The 22108-nt window shown below is 41.0% G+C and overlaps 1 protein-coding gene across 1 annotated transcript in view; it reads right to left on the bottom strand.

The window, feature by feature from the left end:
- The window catches only part of LOC117339028, a 146809-nt gene that overhangs the window by 89150 nt on the left and 35551 nt on the right, over positions 1 to 22108 (bottom strand). Inside the window, 1 exon segment of the mRNA XM_033900392.1 lies at positions 6814 to 7046. Within this exon segment, the coding sequence (XP_033756283.1) occupies positions 6814 to 7046 (233 nt within the window).

The raw sequence follows: 22108 nt of genomic DNA, 5'->3' as shown, positions 1-22108 counted from the left end.
TCTACTTCAGTGACGCATTATTCCATCATTCAGCCCCAACACGGTGATGCATTAATGCATCATCAGGGCTTAAAGAATTAAAGTTGTCTTGTCCTCTGAGGCTGTGTCTCTGTATATACTATTGTCCTATGAGGCTGTGTCACTGTATATACTATTGTCCTCTGAGGCTGTGTCACTGTATATACTATTGTCCTATGAGGCTGTGTCACTGTATATACTATTGTCCTCTGAGGCTGTGTCACTGTATATACTATTGTCCTCTGAGGCTGTGTCACTGTATATACTATTGTCCTCTGAGGCTGTGTCACTGTATATACTATGGTCCTCTGAGGCTGTGTCTCTGTATATACTATTGTCCTCTGATGTTGTGTCTCTGTATATACTATGGTCCTCTGAGGCTGTGTCACTGTATATACTATTGTCCTCTGAGGCTGTGTCACTGTATATACTATTGTCCTCTGAGGCTGTGTCACTGTATATACTATTGTCCTCTGAGGCTGTGTCACTGTATATACTATTGTCCTCTGAGGCTGTGTCTCTGTATATACTATGGTCCTCTGAGGCTGTGTCTCTGTATATACTATTGTCCTCTGAGGCTGTGTCACTGTATATACTATTGTCCTCTGAGGCTGTGTCACTGTATATACTATTGTCCTCTGAGGCTGTGTCACTGTATATACTATTGTCCTCTGAGGCTGTGTCACTGTATATACTATTGTCCTCTGAGGCTGTGTCACTGTATATACTATTGTCCTCTGAGGCTGTGTCACTGTATATACTATGGTCCTCTGAGGCTGTGTCTCTGTATATATACTATTGTCCTCTGAGGCTGTGTCTCTGTATATACTATTGTCCTCTGAGGCTGTGTCACTGTATATACTATTGTCCTCTGAGGCTGTGTCTCTGTATATACTATTGTCCTCTGAGGCTGTGTCTCTGTATATACTATTGTCCTCTGAGGCTGTGTCACTGTATATACTATGGTCCTCTGAGGCTGTGTCTCTGTATATATACTATTGTCCTCTGAGGCTGTGTCTCTGTATATACTATTGTCCTCTGAGGCTGTGTCACTGTATATACTATTGTCCTCTGAGGCTGTGTCTCTGTATATACTATTGTCCTCTGAGGCTGTGTCACTGTATATACTATTGTCCTCTGAGGCTGTGTCACTGAATATACTATTGTCCTCTGAGGCTGTGTCACTGTATATACTATTGTCCTCTGAGGCTGTGTCACTGTATATACTATGGTCCTCTGAGGCTGTGTCACTGTATATACTATTGTCCTCTGAGGCTGTGTCTCTGTATATACTATGGTCCTCTGAGGCTGTGTCACTGTATATACTATTGTCCTCTGAGGCTGTGTCTCTGTATATACTATTGTACTTTGATGCTGTGTCACTGTGTATACTATTGTTCTTTGATGGTGTGTTGCTGTATATGCTATTTATATTTTGCTGTCTCTGTTGACCTGATCTGAAGGTGTTTTGCTGTCTCTGTTGACATGATCTGAAGGTGTTTTGCTGTCTCTGTTGACAGGATCTGAAGGTGTTTTGCTGTCTCTGTTGACAGGATCTGAAGGTGTTTTGCTGTCTCTGTTGACCAGATCTGAAGGTGTTTTGCTGTCTCTGTTGACCGGATCTGAAAGTGTTTTGCTGTCTCTGTTGACATGATCTGAAGGTGTTTTGCTGTCTCTGTTGACCAGATCTGAAGGTGTTTTGCTGTCTCTGTTGACATGATCTGAAGGTGTTTTGCTGTCTCTGTTGACATGATCTGAAGGTGTTTTGCTGTCTCTGTTGACATGATCTGAAGGTGTTTTGCTGTCTCTGTTGACATGATCTGAAGGTGTTTTGCTGTCTCTGTTGACATGATCTGAAGGTGTTTTGCTGTCTCTGTTGACATGATCTGAAGGTGTTTTGCTGTCCGTGTTGACAGGATCTGAAGGTGTTTTGCTGTCTCTGTTGACATGATCTGAAGGTGTTTTGCTGTCTCTGTTGACAGGATCTGAAGGTGTTTTGCTGTCTCTGTTGACAGGATCTGAAGGTGTTTTGCGCTGTCTCTGTTGACCGGATCTGAAGGTGTTTTGCTGTCTCTGTTGACATGATCTGAAGGTGTTTTGCTGTCTCTGTTGACATGATCTGAAGGTGTTTTGCTGTCTCTGTTGACCGGATCTGAAGGTGTTTTGCTGTCTCTGTTGACCGGATCTGAAGGTGTTTTGCTGTCTCTGTTGACCGGATCTGAAGGTGTTTTGCTGTCTCTGTTGACCGGATCTGAAGGTGTTTTGCTGTCTCTGTTGACATGATCTGAAGGTGTTTTGCTGTCTCTGTTGACAGGATCTGAAGGTGTTTTGCTGTCTCTGTTGACCAGATCTGAAGGTGTTTTGCTGTCTCTGTTGACATGATCTGAAGGTGTTTTGCTGTCTCTGTTGACCGGATCTGAAGGTGTTTTGCTGTCTCTGTTGACCGGATCTGAAGGTGTTTTGCTGTCTCTGTTGACAGGATCTGAAGGTGTTTTGCTGTCTCTGTTGACATGATCTGAAGGTGTTTTGCTGTCTCTGTTGACAGGATCTGAAGGTGTTTTGCTGTCTCTGTTGACCGGATCTGAAGGTGTTTTGCTGTCTCTGTTGACCGGATCTGAAGGTGTTTTGATGTCTCTGTTGACAGGATCTGAAGGTGTTTTGCTGTCTCTGTTGACATGATCTGAAGGTGTTTTGCTGTCTCTGTTGACATGATCTGAAGGTGTTTTGCTGTCTCTGTTGACAGGATCTGAAGGTGTTTTGCTGTCTCTGTTGACATGATCTGAAGGTGTTTTGCTGTCTCTGCTGACCGGATCTGAAGGTGTTTTGCTGTCTCTGTTGACCAGATCTGAAGGTGTTTTGCTGTCTCTGTTGACATGATCTGAAGGTGTTTTGCTGTCTCTGTTGACATGATCTGAAGGTGTTTTGCTGTCTCTGTTGACCGGATCTGAAGGTGTTTTGCTGTCTCTGTTGACCGGATCTGAAGGTGTTTTGCTGTCTCTGTTGACATGATCTGAAGGTGTTTTGCGCTGTCTCTGTTGACCGGATCTGAAGGTGTATTGCGCTGTCTCTGTTGACAGGATCTAAAGGTGTTTTGCTGTCTCTGTTGACAGGATCTGAAGGTGTTTTGCTGTCTCTGTTGACCAGATCTGAAGGTGTTTTGCTGTCTCTGTTGACATGATCTGAAGGTGTTTGCGCTGTCTCTGTTGACCCGATCTGAAGGTGTTTTGCTGTCTCTGTTGACATGATCTGAAGGTGTTTTTCTGTCTCTGTTGACCGGATCTGAAGGTGTTTTGCTGTCTCTGTTGACATGATCTGAAGGTGTTTTGCTGTCTCTGTTGACAGGATCTGAAGGTGTTTTGCTGTCTCTGTTGACATGATCTGAAGGTGTTTTGCTGTCTCTGTTGACAGGATCTGAAGGTGTATTGCGCTTTCTCTGTTGACATGATCTGAAGGTGTTTTGCTGTCTCTGTTGACCTGATCTGAAGGTGTTTTGCTGTCTCTGTTGACAGGATCTGAAGGTGTATTGCGCTGTCTCTGTTGACATGATCTGAAGGTGTTTTGCTGTCTCTGTTGACCGGATCTGAAGGTGTTTTGCGCTGTCTCTGTTGACCGGATCTGAAGGTGTTTTGCGCTGTCTCTGTTGACCGGATCTGAAGGTGTTTTGCTGTCTCTGTTGACATGATCTGAAGGTGTTTTGCTGTCTCTGTTGACATGATCTGAAGGTGTTTTGCTGTCTCTGTTGACCGGATCTGAAGGTGTTTTGCTGTCTCTGTTGACATGATCTGAAGGTGTTTTGCTGTCTCTGTTGACATGATCTGAAGGTGTTTTGCTGTCTCTGTTGACAGGATCTGAAGGTGTTTTGCTGTCTCTGTTGACAGGATCTGAAGGTGTTTTGCTGTCTCTGTTGACCAGATCTGAAGGTGTTTTGCTGTCTCTGTTGACATGATCTGAAGGTGTATTGCGCTGTCTCTGTTGACAGGATCTGAAGGTGTTTTGCTGTCTCTGTTGACAGGATCTGAAGGTGTTTTGCTGTCTCTGTTGACCAGATCTGAAGGTGTTTTGCTGTCTCTGTTGACATGATCTGAAGGTGTTTTGCTGTCTCTGTTGACCCGATCTGAAGGTGTTTTGCTGTCTCTGTTGACTGGATCTGAAGGTGTTTTGCTGTCTCTGTTGACCGGATCTGAAGGTGTTTTGCTGTCTCTGTTGACTGGATCTGAAGGTGTTTTGCTGTCTCTGTTGACTGGATCTGAAGGTGTTTTGCTGTCTCTGTTGACCCGATCTGAAGGTGTTTTGCTGTCTCTGTTGACCGGATCTGAAGGTGTTTTGTTGTCTCTGTTGACTGGATCTGAAGGTGTTTTGCTGTCTCTGTTGACCCGATCTGAAGGTGTTTTGCTGTCTCTGTTGACAGGATCTGAAGGTGTTTTGCTGTCTCTGTTGACTGGATCTGAAGGTGTTTTGCTGTCTCTGTTGACTGGATCTGAAGGTGTTTTGCTGTCTCTGTTGACCGGATCTGAAGGTGTTTTGCTGTCTCTGTTGACATGATCTGAAGGTGTTTTGCTGTCTCTGTTGACTGGATCTGAAGGTGTTTTGCTGTCTCTGTTGACCTGATCTGAAGGTGTTTTGCTGTCTCTGTTGACCAGATCTGAAGGTGTTTTGCTGTCTCTGTTGACATGATCTGAAGGTGTTTTGATGTCTCTGTTGACAGGATCTGAAGGTGTTTTGCTGTCTCTGTTGACATGATCTGAAGGTGTTTTGATGTCTCTGTTGACAGGATCTGAAGGTGTTTTGCTGTCTCTGTTGACATGATCTGAAGGTGTTTTGCTGTCTCTGTTGACCGGATCTGAAGGTGTTTTGCTGTCTCTGTTGACCGGATCTGAAGGTGTTTTGCTGTCTCTGTTGACCGTATCTGAAGGTGTTTTGCTGTCTCTGTTGACATGATCTGAAGGTGTTTTGCTGTCTCTGTTGACATGATCTGAAGGTGTTTTGATGTCTCTGTTGACAGGATCTGAAGGTGTTTTGCTGTCTCTGTTGACATGATCTGAAGGTGTTTTGCTGTCTCTGTTGACCGGATCTGAAGGTGTTTTGCTGTCTCTGTTGACCGGATCTGAAGGTGTTTTGCTGTCTCTGTTGACCGTATCTGAAGGTGTTTTGCTGTCTCTGTTGACATGATCTGAAGGTGTTTTGCTGTCTCTGTTGACATGATCTGAAGGTGTTTTGCTGTCTCTGTTGACATGATCTGAAGGTGTTTTGCTGTCTCTGTTGACATGATCTGAAGGTGTTTTGCTGTCTCTGTTGACCAGATCTGAAGGTGTTTTGCTGTCTCTGATGACATCTTGCTGTACTACCAGATTAGACATAAACTGTATAGCCTGGTGATATATAAACTATGGTTACTGCTATAGTCCCTCTGTGTTGTTTGTTTAAATGTTTTATATCACATCTGTAAAGCTGCTAAATACCCATTTTTATCATGCCTTTTAGCCGATAAATTAACCGCATCACTTTATTAGCTGAGGAACAGAGTAAAGATTTAGTGGAAAACTATAGCTATTCGCCGCAGAAGCTGTGGTGCTAAAACACTTCTCAAATTCAAATGAAATCTTACTGGAATCTCTTAATCCGTCTTATTTTCAGACTTGGGAATATATACTGACAGGACAGGAAGCCTACAAACGTAGTCAGATGGGAGTAATCCTAAACTATTACCGAGCTGTTAATTTCCTGTACAAAGTTGAAAATTTCAATAGAGATCATTGTCCCTTAACATTTCAAAATATAAAAATACATAAATTTTCAGGGCAACTACGTTGACTCTTTAGACTTAGAAGGAGCTGATTATACCTGTCGTAAGGTTTAATACTGTGTAATGTTTTAAATGACACGTAAAAGAGTCCTGGAAAATGAGTTAATTTTGGTAAATTAAACAAAAGTCAATACAGCGGCATGTCAAATTAGATTTCGTAACTGAAAATGCATTGTACATTGACATCCTTCATATCATTTTCTCATAAAAAACATTCCAGACATTTATTTTGAAAATTCGCATTTCCTGAGCACAAATTGAAGGACAGCCATTGAAAGGCAGCTTATTTTACCATTTGTATTTACATATTCTTGTCTGTTCCAGATCTCTACCATGTATTATACGGACTGTCCACGAAGATACATCTATCTTATTGACATCAGAATCCTTCACCTCTGACAATCAAACTTTAGCATTAAAAATGGACAGCTTTAAGTTTGCTATTTTATTGTCATCGTCTTTCATCTTTTATCAGAGTATTTTGCAAATTTAATAAATAATGTAACTTTCATAATTTTGAACTTCACACGCATGCTAAATTTGTAGATAATTTACCAAATAGAACATTTTAGAATAAACATGTAAACATCATTTTATTAACCAGATTCTGTATTGTAACACCAAATCATATTTCATTGCTAATTTGAGCTTTTCAAGCTTTGGAAAATCACACCATGCATTTGATATGATTTGACTCACAAAAGTCAATAGTACTCTCTAGTATATTGCTTTTATCATAGTGTGATTTCATACTTTTGAAAAAAGTATTGAAGTTGGAAAAAGCTTCTTTTTTTCCACTTTGAAAATATTTAAGATATTCAAAATTTCAGCAGGTACTTTTCAATAATGTATGTATTTAAAAAATATCTGGACTGCTATTTTATGCATCATAAATAAATGATACCTTTTGCTTACAGGTAAACAACTAAAAACTTCCACAATTGCTGTCTACACATACAGACTTGTAAGTGTTAACATTCTAGCAAATTCACCTGCAGAATCTGATTTAGCAGTTCACTGATGGCTTTCTCGATGGCTGGACACTCAGAGCTGTCTGTCACTGTGACAATAATCCGCATGTAATTGGCCAATCCATCCACGAGAGAAGGAGTACATTCAGGATTCTGTGCTAATTTCTTTAAGGCATATAACGTTCGTTCCGTCTCCTCTAGTGTGGCTTTTTCTGGAAATACAGAAATGGAAAAATAATTCAATACTGTTTTTGCTAAGAATGATTCTTTTCTTTATAAATGAGTGTACCGTGTTTGACCTTAGTCTGTATGACATCTATAGCAATTAACATGGAGGATTAAAAAGAGACAAATAATTCTGATAATCAATCAAATGGTACCGAACTCACAATTTTGCGGAATTGTTATTGGTCAATTGTTAAATGAACATTTTGGAGTTTGATTTGATATTTGATGTTCTATAGAATGTTTGAGTTATCACCAAATCATAATTTGAAAAATAATTTTCTCCATTAATCATATTTTAGCAGACATCAAAAATCATTTTTATCTTGTTTTATTTATTCATTTTTTTTATCAATCTTTTGTTAACATTTATACACTGATAGAAAAAGGTAGCATACATCCTTAAGCCTCTAACAACTATTTAGTAAAGGTATCCCCACAGCCAAAAGTTGCTATAGAGCCAGGGAATATAGTGTTCTGTTCAAAACCATATATCTCAGATAACAGAGTAAAATTGATTTGGTTTGTCAATGGCAGCTGAATTCTTCACACCAAACCTGATCATTGCCAGTTTATAATTGAAGAAGAAAAACTTACAAATCTTTCTTCTTGTGCAGTTGAGAAACATTCAATGTGAGAAACTGTAGGTTGTGTGTTCTCATTTACAGGCAGACCAAAATAGATCTATATATGCCAATATCTGACTTCCTGAAATTGACAAAACCATCCTCCATCTTGGATAATAGCTTTCCCTGCTGTATTCAATTTAGTTTTTCTGTTAGAACAGAAAACAGAACGTGTAAATAACATTATCTTTTCAACTAAGCAAGCCTGAATCTTCATGAAAAACACATCAACTTGACCTTCATACACCAATGTCTGACACTCCAGAAGATTAAAACATAAAGCTTTACTATACAAATGATTGTTCTCAAAACCGATCACCACTTGACACAGATTAATGAAATAGCTTATAGAATTGTTTCTTCTTTATCATATGAAATTTTTAAAATCTTCCTTATCCAAATCCCTTTGAATTCTGTTTACAGAATCTCTTTGTTTTCTGAAAGGTATACTTTGAATAAATTCCGTGAACACAGAGAATGATGATAAGAGTATCATGCAACAAGCTAATCCTAAAATCTGTACTTGTGATGATAACTATGGCGTAAACATGGAGAGTTATTAATGCAGGGTCACCTTGCTAGTGGTCATTAGTTCGAGCCCCAGCTCCTACCTGTACTGACAGGTATATTGTACTATATCGACATACGTACCTATACTGACAGGTATATTGTACTATATCAACATACCTACCTATACTGACAGGTACATGTATATTGTACCATATCTACATTCCTACCTGTACTGACAGGTATATTGTACTATATCGACATTCGTACCTGTACTGACAGGTATATTGTATCATATCGACATTCGTACCTGTACTGACAGGTATATTGTACTATATCGACATACGTACCTATACTGACAGGTATATTGTACCATATCTACATACCTACCTATACTGACAGGTATATTGTACTATATCGACATATGTACCTGTACTGACAGGTATATTGTACAATATCGACATTCGTACCTGTACTGACAGGTATATTGTATTATATATTGACATACCTACCTGTACTGACAGGTATATTGTACCATATCGACATTCGTACCTGTACTGACAGGTATATTGTACTATATCGACATTCGTACCTGTACTGACAGGTATATTGTACTATATCGATATTCGTACCTGTACTGACAGGTATATTGTACTATATCGACATTCCTACCTGTACTGACAGGTATATTGTACTATATCGACATACGTACCTATACTGACAGGTATATTGTACCATATCTACATGTACATACCTACCTTTACTGACAGGTATATTGAACTATATCAACATATGTACCTGTACTGACAGGTATATTGTACAATATCGACATTCGTACCTGTACTGACAGGTATATTGTACTATATCAACATTCATACCTGTACTGACAGGTATATTGTATTATATCGACATTCATACCTGTACTGACATGTATATTGTATTATATCTACATTCGTACCTGTACTGACAGGTATATTGTATTATATCTACATTGGTACCTGTACTGACAGGTATATTGTACCATATCAACATTCATACCTGTACTGACAGGTATATTGTACTATATCGACATTCGTACCTGTACTGACAGGTATATTGTACTATATCTACATTCGTACCTGTACTGACAGGTATATTGTACTATATCGACATTCGTACCTGTACTGACAGGTATATTGTTCCATATCGACATTCATACCTATACCGACAGGTACATTTCCCTTCACAACCAACTTGATCAACCAGGGGATGGGAACCCAAGATTTACATCATGTTTATCAAGAGAGCCGACAACAGTACAACTGAATCATGTTTCCTACAGAAGTGGGTAACAACGTATCTAAAGACTTCCTAGGAGGCCCTCAGGGCTGCCATACAGATCAAGACATACAGTTTTGCATCTACTTTGTGTTTGAGGCCGTGAAGGGGTTATTCTTACATCAGAAACACATAAGGAAAGTCTATATTGAAGGTTGTTTTAAAGGTTAATACTGACGTCCTCATCAATGCAGACATTTATTGTCTGGTTTTATCTGTGGTTCTATATAAAGAATCACTTTCAAAGAGATCTGACCATCAGCATATATGGGAGTATAAGTGACTGGCTGAATATAGGTCATAGTATTACAATCCGTTTTTACATGTATTTCTTTAAAGTTTTTGCATTCAATAATGTGCATATAAATATATAATATTACTAAACAGAAACCAAACACCATGCATGCAAGTACTAAATCTATAATTAGATACAATTATAAGTGTATTATGTACAAAAAGGAAACACTTTGTACAGAGTTCAAAGGTCTGATAGGAAATCAGATAGAAGTTATATAAACAGGATCAGAATGGCTGCTGTGACTGACAAGACTATAAACCACAATATGGTACTCCCACCAGATTCAATTTAAAACGGAAGGCTGGAATAATGGAGTGGGATATTGACAGGGAAACAGAGGGGTTGGTATCTGTATTACAGATTTCATCCTGTTTTACAGATTAGACTCGTCACAGATGTGCTGATATGGATAACTGGGAATGACAGTCTCTAATTGAATTAACTGGTACCATTTGTCTGTGTGGAGATCTCTGCTGCTTGGTCAGCACAACCCTAATAGATCAGGCTCCGAACTGTGTATATAAACACAACCCTAATAGATCAGGCTCCGAACTGTGTATATAAACACAACCCCAATAGATCAGGCTCCCAACTGTGTATATAAACACAACCCCAATAGATCAGGCTCTGAACTGTGTATATAAACACAACCCCAATAGATCAGGCTCCAAACTGTGTATATAAACACAACCCCAATAGATCAGACTCCGAACTGTGGATATAAACACAACCCTAATAGATCAGGCTCCGAACTGTGTATATAAACACAACCCCAATAGATCAGGCTCCCAACTGTGTATATAAACACAACCCCAATAGATCAGGCTCTGAACTGTGTATATAAACACAACCCCAATAGATCAGGCTCCAAACTGTGTATATAAACACAACCCCAATAGATCAGACTCCGAACTGTGGATATAAACACAACCCCAATAGATCAGGCTCCGAACTGTGGATATAAACACAACCCCAATAGATCAGGCTCCGAACTGTGTATATAAACACAACCCCAATAGATCAGGCTCCGAACTGTGTATATAAACACAACCCCAATAGATCAGGCTCCCAACTGTGTATATAAACACAACCCCAATAGATCAGGCTCCGAACTATGTATATAAACACAACCCCAATAGATCAGGCTCCCAACTGTGTATATAAACACAACCCCAATAGATCAGGCTCCGAACTGTGTATATAAACACAACCCCAATAGATCAGGCTCCGAACTGTGTATATAAACACAACCCCAGGCTCCGAACTGTGTATATAAACACAACCCCAATAGATCAGGCTCCGAACTGTGTATATAAACACAACCCCAATAGATCAGGCTCCGAACTGTGTATATAAACACAACCCCAATAGATCAGGCTCCGAACTGTGTATATAAACACAACTCCAATAGATCAGGCTCCCAACTGTGTATATAAACACAACCCCAATAGATCAGGCTCCGAACTGTGTATATAAACACAACCCCAATAGATCAGGCTCCCAACTGTGTATATAAACACAACCCCAATAGATCAGGCTCCGAACTGTGTATATAAACACAACCCCAATAGATCAGGCTCCCAACTGTGTATACAAGAGGCCCATGGGCCTTAACGATCATCTGACAAACACTTACAGCAGGGACACACCCCTCAATCCAGCATCATTACCATAAATTATCTATACGCAGCCAGTTATGTTTCAGTTCAAATTTGGTTTTTATCCATTTCGGCTTAAAGGAAGAACAGCATCTTAAAGCAAAATTTTAGCCAAGTTCCCATTTTTGGGGCATGCCCCTCTGTCCCAATGGGTCGGACATGTACAGGCCTCATTTATATCAATTAGGAATGCCCTTCACCAATGATGATTCATACTAAATATGGTTGTAATCAATTAAGGCATTAAGGAGTAGCATTTTTAAGAAATGTTTAACCTAAGTGCTCCTTTTGCCCCATCCTTCTTTCTCCAGGTGTCAGACCTGTCTCATTTATATAAAATATGATTGGCGTCCCCTTATGATGTTTCACATCAAATTTAGTTGTAATCTACCCAAAGGTTAAGGAGGAGTAAGATTTTATAGCAAAAATTGACCAAAGTTCCCATTTTGGGCCCTGCCCCTTTGGCCCTAGGGGTCAGTCCAGCCTCATTTATATAAAATATGATTGTCCTGCCCCAATGATGTTTCACACCAAATTTGGTAATAATCCACTTCAGGGTATAGGAGGAGTAGGATTTTAAAGCAAAATTTCATCAAAGTTCCCCTTTTGGGGCCCCGCCCCTCTGGCCCTAGGGCTCAGACCAGTTTCATTTATATAAAATATGATTGCCCTCCCCTAATGATGTTTCACAGCAAATTTGGTTGTAATCCACTCAAAGGTTAAGAAGGAGAAGGATTTTATAACAAAAATTCAGCAAAGTTCCCCTTTTGGGGCCCTGTCCCTCAGGCCCCAGGGGTCACACTAGTTTCATTTATATAAAATATGACTGCCCTTCCCCAAGGATGTTTCACACCATATTTGGTTGTAATCCACCCAAGGGTTAGGGCGGAGTAGGATTTTATAGCAAACATTCACCATAGTTCCCCTTTTGGGGCCCTGTCCCTCAGGCCCTAAGGGACAGACAAGCCTCATTTATATACAAGAGGCCCATGGGCCTTAACGGTCATCTGACAAACACTTACACTTACAGCAGGGACACACACCCCAATCCAGCATTATTACCATAAATTATTTATCACAGCCAGTTATGTTTTAGATCAAATTTGGTTTTTATCCATTTAGCTTGTCCAGGAAGAGCAGCATCATAAAGCAAAATTTTAGCCAAGTTCCCATTTTTGGGGCATGCCCCTCTGTCCCAATGGGTCAGACAAGACTCATTTATATCAATTAGGATTGCCTTTCCCCAATGATGTTTCATACTAAATATGGTTGTAATCAATTCAGGCATTAAGGATGAATTGCATTTTTAAGAAATGTTTAACCTAAGCGCTCCTTTTGCCCCATCTTTTTTTCCCCAGGGGTCAAACCTGTCTCATTAAAAAATATGATTGCCGTCACCTTATGTTTCACATCAAATTTGGTTGTAATCCACCAAAAGGTTAGGGAGGATTAGGATTTAACAGCAAATATTCACCAAAGTTCCCCTTTTGGGGCTCTGCCCCTCAGGCCCCAGGGGTCACACTAGCCTCGTTTATATAAAATATGACCACCCTTCCCAAAGGATGTTTCACACCATATTTCGTATTAATCCACCGAAGGGTTAGAGAGAAGTAGGATTTATAGCAAAAATTCACCAAAGTTCCCCTTTTGGGGCCCCGCCCCTCTGGCCCTAGGGGTCAAACCAGCCTCATTTATATAAAATATGATTGTCCTCCTCCAATGATGTTTCACACCAAATTTGGTAATAATTCACTATGGGTGTTAGGAGGAGTAGGATTTTATAGCAAAATTTCATCAAAGTTCCCCTTTTGGGGCCCCGCCCCTCTGGCCCCAGGGGCCACACCAGCCTCATTTATATAAAATATGACCACCCTCCACCAATGATGTTTCACACAATATCTGGTTGAAATCCACCAAAGGGTTAAGGACGAGTAGGATTTTATAGCAAAATTTCATCAAAGTTCCCTTTTTTGGGCCCGTCACTCTGGCCCCAGGGCTCACACCAGCCTCATTTATATAAAATATGACCACCCTCCCCCAATGATGTTTCACAACATATCTGGTTGAAATCTACTAAAGGGTTAAGGAGGAGTAGGATTTTATAGCAAAATTTCATCAAAGTTCCCCATTTGGGGCCCGACCCCTCAGGCCCCAGGGGTCACACTAGCCTCATTTATATAAAATATGACCGCCCTCCCCAAATGATGTTTCACAACATATCTGGTTGAAATCCACTAAAGGGTTAAGGAGGAGTAGGATTTTATAGCAAAATTTCATCAAAGTTCCCCATTTGGGGCCCTGCCCCTCAGGCCCTAGTGGTCACACCAGCCTCATTTATATAAAATATGACCGCCCTCCCCAAATGGTGTTTCACACCAAATTTGGTAATAATTCACTATGGGTGTTAGGAGGAGTAGGATTTTATAGCAAAATTTCATCAAAGTTCCCCTTTTGGGGCCCCGCCCCTCTGGCCCCAGGGGCCACACCAGCCTCATTTATACAAAATATGACCACCCTCCACCAATGATGTTTCACACAATATCTGGTTGAAATCCACCCAAGGGTTAAGGACGAGTAGGATTTTATAGCAAAATTTCATCAAAGTTCCCCTTTTGGGGCCCCGCCCCTCTGGCCCCAGGGGCCACACCAGTCTCATTTATATAAAATATGACCACCCTCCACCAATGATGTTTCACACAATATCTGGTTGAAATCCACCAAAGGGTTAAGGACGAGTAGGATTTTATAGCAAAATTTCATCAAAGTTCCCTTTTTTGGGCCCGTCACTCTGGCCCCAGGGCTCACACCAGCCTCATTTATATAAAATATGACCACCCTCCCCCAATGATGTTTCACAACATATCTGGTTGAAATCTACTAAAGGGTTAAGGAGGAGTAGGATTTTATAGCAAAATTTCATCAAAGTTCCCCATTTGGGGCCCCACCCCTCAGGCCCCAGGGGTCACACTAGCCTCATTTATATAAAATATGACCGCCCTCCCCAAATGATGTTTCACAACATATCTGGTTGAAATCCACTAAAGGGTTAAGGAGGAGTAGGATTTTATAGCAAAATTTCATCAAAGTTCCCCATTTGGGGCCCTGCCCCTCAGGCCCTAGTGGTCACACCAGCCTCATTTATATAAAATATGACCGCCCTCCCCAAATGGTGTTTCACACCAAATTTGGTAATAATTCACTATGGGTGTTAGGAGGAGTAGGATTTTATAGCAAAATTTCATCAAAGTTCCCCTTTTGGGGCCCCGCCCCTCTGGCCCCAGGGGCCACACCAGCCTCATTTATACAAAATATGACCACCCTCCACCAATGATGTTTCACACAATATCTGGTTGAAATCCACCAAAGGGTTAAGGACGAGTAGGATTTTATAGCAAAATTTCATCAAAGTTCCCCTTTTGGGGCCCCGCCCCTCTGGCCCCAGGGGCCACACCAGTCTCATTTATATAAAATATGACCACCCTCCACCAATGATGTTTCACACAATATCTGGTTGAAATCCACCAAAGGGTTAAGGACGAGTAGGATTTTATAGCAAAATTTCATCAAAGTTCCCTTTTTTGGGCCCGTCACTCTGGCCCCAGGGCTCACACCAGCCTCATTTATATAAAATATGACCACCCTCCCCCAATGATGTTTCACAACATATCTGGTTGAAATCTACTAAAGGGTTAAGGAGGAGTAGGATTTTATAGCAAAATTTCATCAAAGTTCCCCATTTGGGGCCCCACCCCTCAGGCCCCAGGGGTCACACTAGCCTCATTTATATAAAATATGACCGCCCTCCCCAAATGATGTTTCACAACATATCTGGTTGAAATCCACTAAAGGGTTAAGGAGGAGTAGGATTTTATAGCAAAATTTCATCAAAGTTCCCCATTTGGGGCCCCGCCCCTCAGGCCCTAGTGGTCACACCAGCCTCATTTATATGAAATATGACCGCCCTCCCCAAATGGTGTTTCACACCAAATTTGGTAATAATTCACTATGGGTGTTAGGAGGAGTAGGATTTTATAGCAAAATTTCATCAAAGTTCCCCTTTTGGGGCCCCGCCCCTCTGGCCCCAGGGGCCACACCAGCCTCATTTATATAAAATATGACCACCCTCCACCAATGATGTTTCACACAATATCTGGTTGAAATCCACCAAAGGGTTAAGGACGAGTAGGATTTTATAGCAAAATTTCATCAAAGTTCCCTTTTTTGGGCCTGTCACTCTGGCCCCAGGGCTCACACCAGCCTCATTTATGTAAAATATGACCGCCCTCCCCAAATGATGTTTCACAACATATCTGGTTGAAATCCACTAAAGGGTTAAGGAGGAGTAGGATTTTATAGCAAAATTTCATCAAAATTCCCCATTTGGGGCCCCGCCCCTCAGGCCCTAGTGGTCACACCAGCCTCATTTATATAAAATATGACCGCCCTCCCCAAATGATGTTTCACAACATATCTGGTTGAAATCCACTAAAGGGTTAAGGAGGAGTAGGATTTTATAGCAAAATTTCATCAAAATTCCCCATTTGGGGCCCCGCCCCTCAGGCCCTAGTGGTCACACCAGCCTCATTTATATAAAATATGACCGCCCTCCCCAAATGATGTTTCACAACATATCTGGTTGAAATCCACTAAAGGGTTAAGGAGGAGTAGGATTTTATAGCAAAATTTCATCAAAGTTCCCCTTTTGGGGCCCCGCTCCTCAGGCCCCAGGGGTCACACCAACTTCATTTATATAAAATATGACCGCCCTCCCCCAATGATGTTTCACACCAAATTTAGTTGTAATACACCCAAGGGTAAAGGAGGAGTAGGATTTTATAGCAATATTCACCTAAGTTCCCTTTTTGGGGCCCCGCCCTTCTGGCCCCAGGGGTCAGACCAGCCTCATTTATATAAAATATGATTGCCCTCCCCCAATGATGCTTCAAACCAAATTTGGAAGTAATCCACCCAAGCGTTAAGGAGGAGTAGCGCTTTGAAAGAAAAAGTTTACGGACGGCGCACGGCGCACGGCGCACGGCGGACGACGACGGACGAAGCACGATGACTATAGGTCATCCTGACCCTTTGGGTCAGATGACCTAATAAACACAACCCCAATAGATCAGGCTCCCAACTGTGTATATAAACACAACCCCAATAGATCAGGCTCCGAACTGTGTATATAAACACAACCCCAATAGATCAGGCTCCCAACTGTGTATATAAACACAACCCCAATAGATCAGGCTCCGAACTGTGTATATAAACACAACCCCAATAGATCAGGCTCCGAACTGTGTATATATAAACACAACCCCAATAGATCAGGCTCCGAACTGTGTATATAAACACAACCCCAATAGATCAGGCTCCGAACTGTGTATATAAACACAACCCCAATAGATCAGGCTCCCAACTGTGTATATAAACACAACCCCAATAGATCAGGCTCCGAACTGTGTATATATAAACACAACCCCAATAGATCAGGCTCCGAACTGTGTATATAAACACAACCCCAATAGATCAGGCTCCGAACTGTGTATATAAACACAACCCCAATAGATCAGGCTCCGAACTGTGTATATAAACACAACCCCAATAGATCAGGCTCCGAACTGTGTATATAAACACAACCCCAATAGATCAGGCTCCGAACTGTGTATATAAACATTAATAGATCAGGCTCCGAACTGTGGATATAAACACAACCCCAATAGATCAGGCTCCGAACTGTGTATATAAACACAACCCCAATAGATCAGGCTCCGAACTGTGTATATAAACACAACCCCAATAGATCAGGCTCCGAACTGTGTATATAAACATTAATAGATCAGGCTCCGAACTGTGGATATAAACACAACCCCAATAGATCAGGCTCCGAACTGTGTATATAAACACAACCCCAATAGATCAGGCTCCGAACTGTGTATATAAACACAACCCCAATAGATCAGACTCCGAACTGTGTATATAAACACAACCCCAATAGATCAGGCTCCCAACTGTGTATATAAACACAACCCCAATAGATCAGGCTCCGAACTGTGTATATAAACACAACCCCAATAGATCAGGCTCCTAACTGTGTATATAAACACAACCCCAATAGATCAGGCTCCCAACTGTGTATATAAACACAACCCCAATAGATCAGGCTCCCAACTGTGTATATAAACACAACCCCAATAGATCAGACTCCGAACTGTGTATATAAACACAACCCCAATAGATCAGGCTCCGAACTGTGTATATAAACACAACCCCAATAGATCAGGCTCCGAACTGTGTATATAAACACAACCCCAATAGATCAGGCTCCTAACTGTGTATATAAACACAACCCTAATAGATCAGGCTCCCAACTGTGTATATAAACACAACCCCAATAGATCAGGCTCCGAACTGTATATATAAACACAACCCCAATAGATCAGGCTCCCAACTGTGTATATATAAACACAACCCCAATAGATCAGGCTCCGAACTGTGTATATAAACACAACCCCAATAGATCAGGCTCCCAACTGTGTATATATAAACACAACCCCAATAGATCAGGCTCCGAACTGTGTATATAAACACAACCCCAATAGAACATGCAGGCTCCGAACTGTGTATATAAACACAACCCCAATAGATCAGACTCCGAACTGTGTATATAAACACAACCCCAATAGATCAGGCTCCCAACTGTGTATATAAACACAACCCCAATAGATCAGGCTCCGAACTGTGTATATAAACACAACCCCAATAGATCAGGCTCCCAACTGTGTATATAAACACAACCCCAATAGATCAGTCTCCGAACTGTGTATATAAACACAACCCCAATAGATCAGGCTCCCAACTGTGTATATAAACACAACCCCAATAGATCAGGCTCCCAACTGTGTATATAAACACAACCCCAATAGATCAGGCTCCGAACTCACAGTGTATATAAACACAACCCCAATAGATCAGGCTCCGAACTCACAGTGTATATAAACACAACCCCAATAGATCAGACTCCGAACTGTGTATATAAACACAACCCCAATAGATCAGACTCCGAACTGTGTATATAAACACAACCCCAATAGATCAGGCTCCCAACTGTGTATATAAACACAACCCTAATATATCAGGCTCCGAACTGTGTATATAAACACAACCCCAATAGATCAGGCTCCCAACTGTGTATATAAACACAACCCCAATAGAACATGCAGGCTCCGAACTGTGTATATAAACACAACCCCAATAGATCAGACTCCGAACTGTGTATATAAACACAACCCCAATAGATCAGGCTCCGAACTGTGTATATAATGTTCCCGCCCGAACTGTGTATATAATGTTCCCAACCGAACTGTGTATATAATGTTCCCGAACTGTGTATATCATGTTCCCACCCGAACTGTGTATATAATGTTCCCACCTGAACTGTGTATATAATGTTCCCACCCGAACTGTGTATATAATGTTCCCGCCCGAACTGTGTATATAATGTTCCCGAACTGTGTATATAATGTTCCCGCCTGAACTGTGTATATAATGTTCCCATCCTTGGGAGTTACACACAGTAATAGATTTAATGAAAACTATGACTAATTAATAAGCCAATAAATTCAAAGTAGTTTTGGTACTCTGGGTAAAACCCCTGTCACACTCTACAGCATTTCTACAGAGTTGGTACTAATTGCTTTGAGAATTCTCAGCTGTGGGATCCCAGGAAAATTCTGAAAAAATTTGAGCTTTTATTTAAAATTTTCACAGGATGGAGATGTCACAGCCTCTTTATGGCAACTGAGAGGTTTCTACTGAGCTCTGGTGCTCAAGGTGTGCAGATTGCGTTGTCTGCATACACAAGAGGTTCATTCATACTGCATATGTGTCCTTTGCAGCTCTGCATGGTATGACACCTGAACTTTAAAGCATCAGGCTGTATAGCCAAGAGCCCATAGCTGCAGTCAAGAGCCTATTTTAGCCATAGCTGGTCCTATAACTAAAATCCTACTGCCATTATGTAGCTGAGATCCTACAGCCATATACTGTATAGTCAAGGGCCTATAGTCATAGCGGAGATCTTACTGCTATATACTGTATAGTTAAGGGCCTATAGTCATAGCGGAGATCCTACAGCCATATACTGTATAGTCAAGGGCCTATAGTCATAGCGGAGATCCTACAGTCATATACTGTATAGTCAAGGGCCTATAGTCATAGCGGAGATCCTACAGTCATATACTGTATAGTCAAGGGCCTATAGTCATAGCTGAGATCTTACAGCCATATACTGTAAAGTCAAGGGCCTATAGTCATAGCTGAGATCTTACAGCTATATACTGTATAGTCAAGGGCCTATAGTCATAGCGGAGATCTTACTGCCATATACTGTAAAGTCAAGGGCCTATAGTCGTAGCTGAGATCCTACTGCCATATACTGTATAGTCAAGGGCCTATAGTCATAGCTGAGATCTTACTGCTATATACTGTATAGTCAAGGGCCTATAGTCGTAGCTGAGATCCTACTGCCATATACTGTATAGTCAAGGGCCTATAGTCATAGCGGAGATCCTACAGTCATATACTGTATAGTCAATGGCCTATAGTCATAGCTGAGATCTTACAGCCATATACTGTATAGTCAAGGGCCTATAGTCATAGCTGAGATCTTACTGCCATATACTGTATAGTCAAGGGCCTATAGTCATAACGGAGATCCTACAGCTATATACTGTATAGTTAAGGGCCTATAGTCATATCTGAGATCTTACTGCCATATATTGTATAGTCAAGGGCCTATAGTCATAGCTGAGATCTTACAGCCATATACTGTAAAGTCAAGGGCCTATAGTCATAGCTGAGATCCTACAGCTATATACTGTATAGTCAAGGGCCTTAATAGTCATAGCGGAGATCTTACTGCCATATACTGTATAGTCATAGGCATAGCTGCAGATGTCCTACTACCATAGCCAATTGAAAAGCCTTTAGCCATATAGCTTAGCTACTTAGTGACACAGTCAATGGGATAGTAGCTGAGATCTGAACTGCCATAGACAAGGTCCTATAGCTATATATGATGTCACAACTGCCATAGACATGGTCCTATAGCTGTATCTGAGGTCCTAACTGCCATAGCCAAGGGCCTATAGCTGTATCTGAGGTCCTAACTGCCATAGCCAAGGGCCTATAGCTGTATCTGAGGTCCTAACTGCCATAGCCAAGGGCCTATAGCCATATCTGAGGTCCTAACTGCCATAGACAAGGTCCTATAGCCATATCTGGGGTCCTAATTGCCATAGACAAGGTCCTATAGCCATAGACAAGGTCCTATAGCCATAGACAAGGTCCTAACTGCCATAGACAAGGTCCTATAGCCATATCTGAGGTCTTAACTGCCATAGACATGGTCCTATAGCCATATCTGAGGTCCTAACTGCCATAGACATGGTCCTATAGCCATATCTGAGGTCCTAACTGCCATAGACAAGGTCCTATAGCCATATCTGAGGTCCTAACTGCCATAGCAAAGGGCCTATAGCTGTATCTGAGGTCCTAACTGCCATAGACATGGTCCTATAGCTGTATCTGAGGTCCTAACTGCCATAGACATGGTCCTATAGCTGTATCTGAGGTCCTAACTGCCATAGACATGGTCCTATAGCCATATCTGAGGTCCTAACTACCATAGACATGGTCCTATAGCCATAGACAAGGTCCTAACTGCCATAGCAAAGGGCCTATAGCTGTATCTGAGGTCCTAACTGCCATAGACATGGTCCTATAGCTGTATCTGAGGTCCTAACTGCCATAGACATGGTCCTATAGCTGTATCTGAGGTCCTAACTGCCATAGACATGGTCCTATAGCCATATCTGAGGTCCTAACTACCATAGACATGGTCCTATAGCCATAGACAAGGTCCTAACTGCCACAGACAATGTCCTATAGCTGTATCTGATGTCCTAACTGCCATAGATATGGTCCTATAGCTATATCTGAGGTCCTAACTGCCATAGACATGGTCCTTTAGCTGTATCTGAGGTCCTACGTCAAAATGCAGTTAAATGGTTAGAATACATGTGATTTATCTTCCTGCCGTAAATATGCTGACTTTATATAAAGTAATAATAATCACCAAGGCCTTGATTAAGACCCTGTTTATTTGGTCGACAGAAAACCTCTTTTTAAAGTTTTCTGAGATGTCAAACATTATAATACATTAATTATCCTACAGAATCTGTCACTTAAAATCTAAAAAAAAAATCAATTTGGGTTTTTAAGTCAGAAACTCATCTAGACAACGAAGTTTTAGTGTTCCGTGATAAACATCAGTGGTAGTGGGTAGTGGGTATTTTTTTCATTCCAGTAACCTCTGACCATACTGAAACAACCCGAACCAATCTTGAAAAACCATTTCTGTTCATTTTTTCCCCTTTTTTTAGACTTGCACAATGTCTATCCATTTACTTCTAACCTTAATGAAAAAAAAAAAACATAATTTGAAAAATATTGATATCATTACAAGATAAAACACATACTAAACATGCAATGCATATATTATAGGCAGTTCCAAATCAGCTGGTTGGTGCAAAAATCATGACCTGTCTATAAAAGCAACCTGTCTATAGCAACAGTTTTTCTGTCTCCCGTTGAAAGGTTTTTATAGACAGGTTTGACTGTATCAG

This window comes from Pecten maximus, chromosome 12 (genome assembly GCF_902652985.1).
Source record: "Pecten maximus chromosome 12, xPecMax1.1, whole genome shotgun sequence".
Classification (NCBI taxonomy): Eukaryota; Metazoa; Mollusca; class Bivalvia; order Pectinida; family Pectinidae; genus Pecten; species Pecten maximus.
The sequence above is the reverse complement of the archived record's forward strand: the minus strand, read 5'-3'. Positions and strand labels throughout refer to the sequence as shown.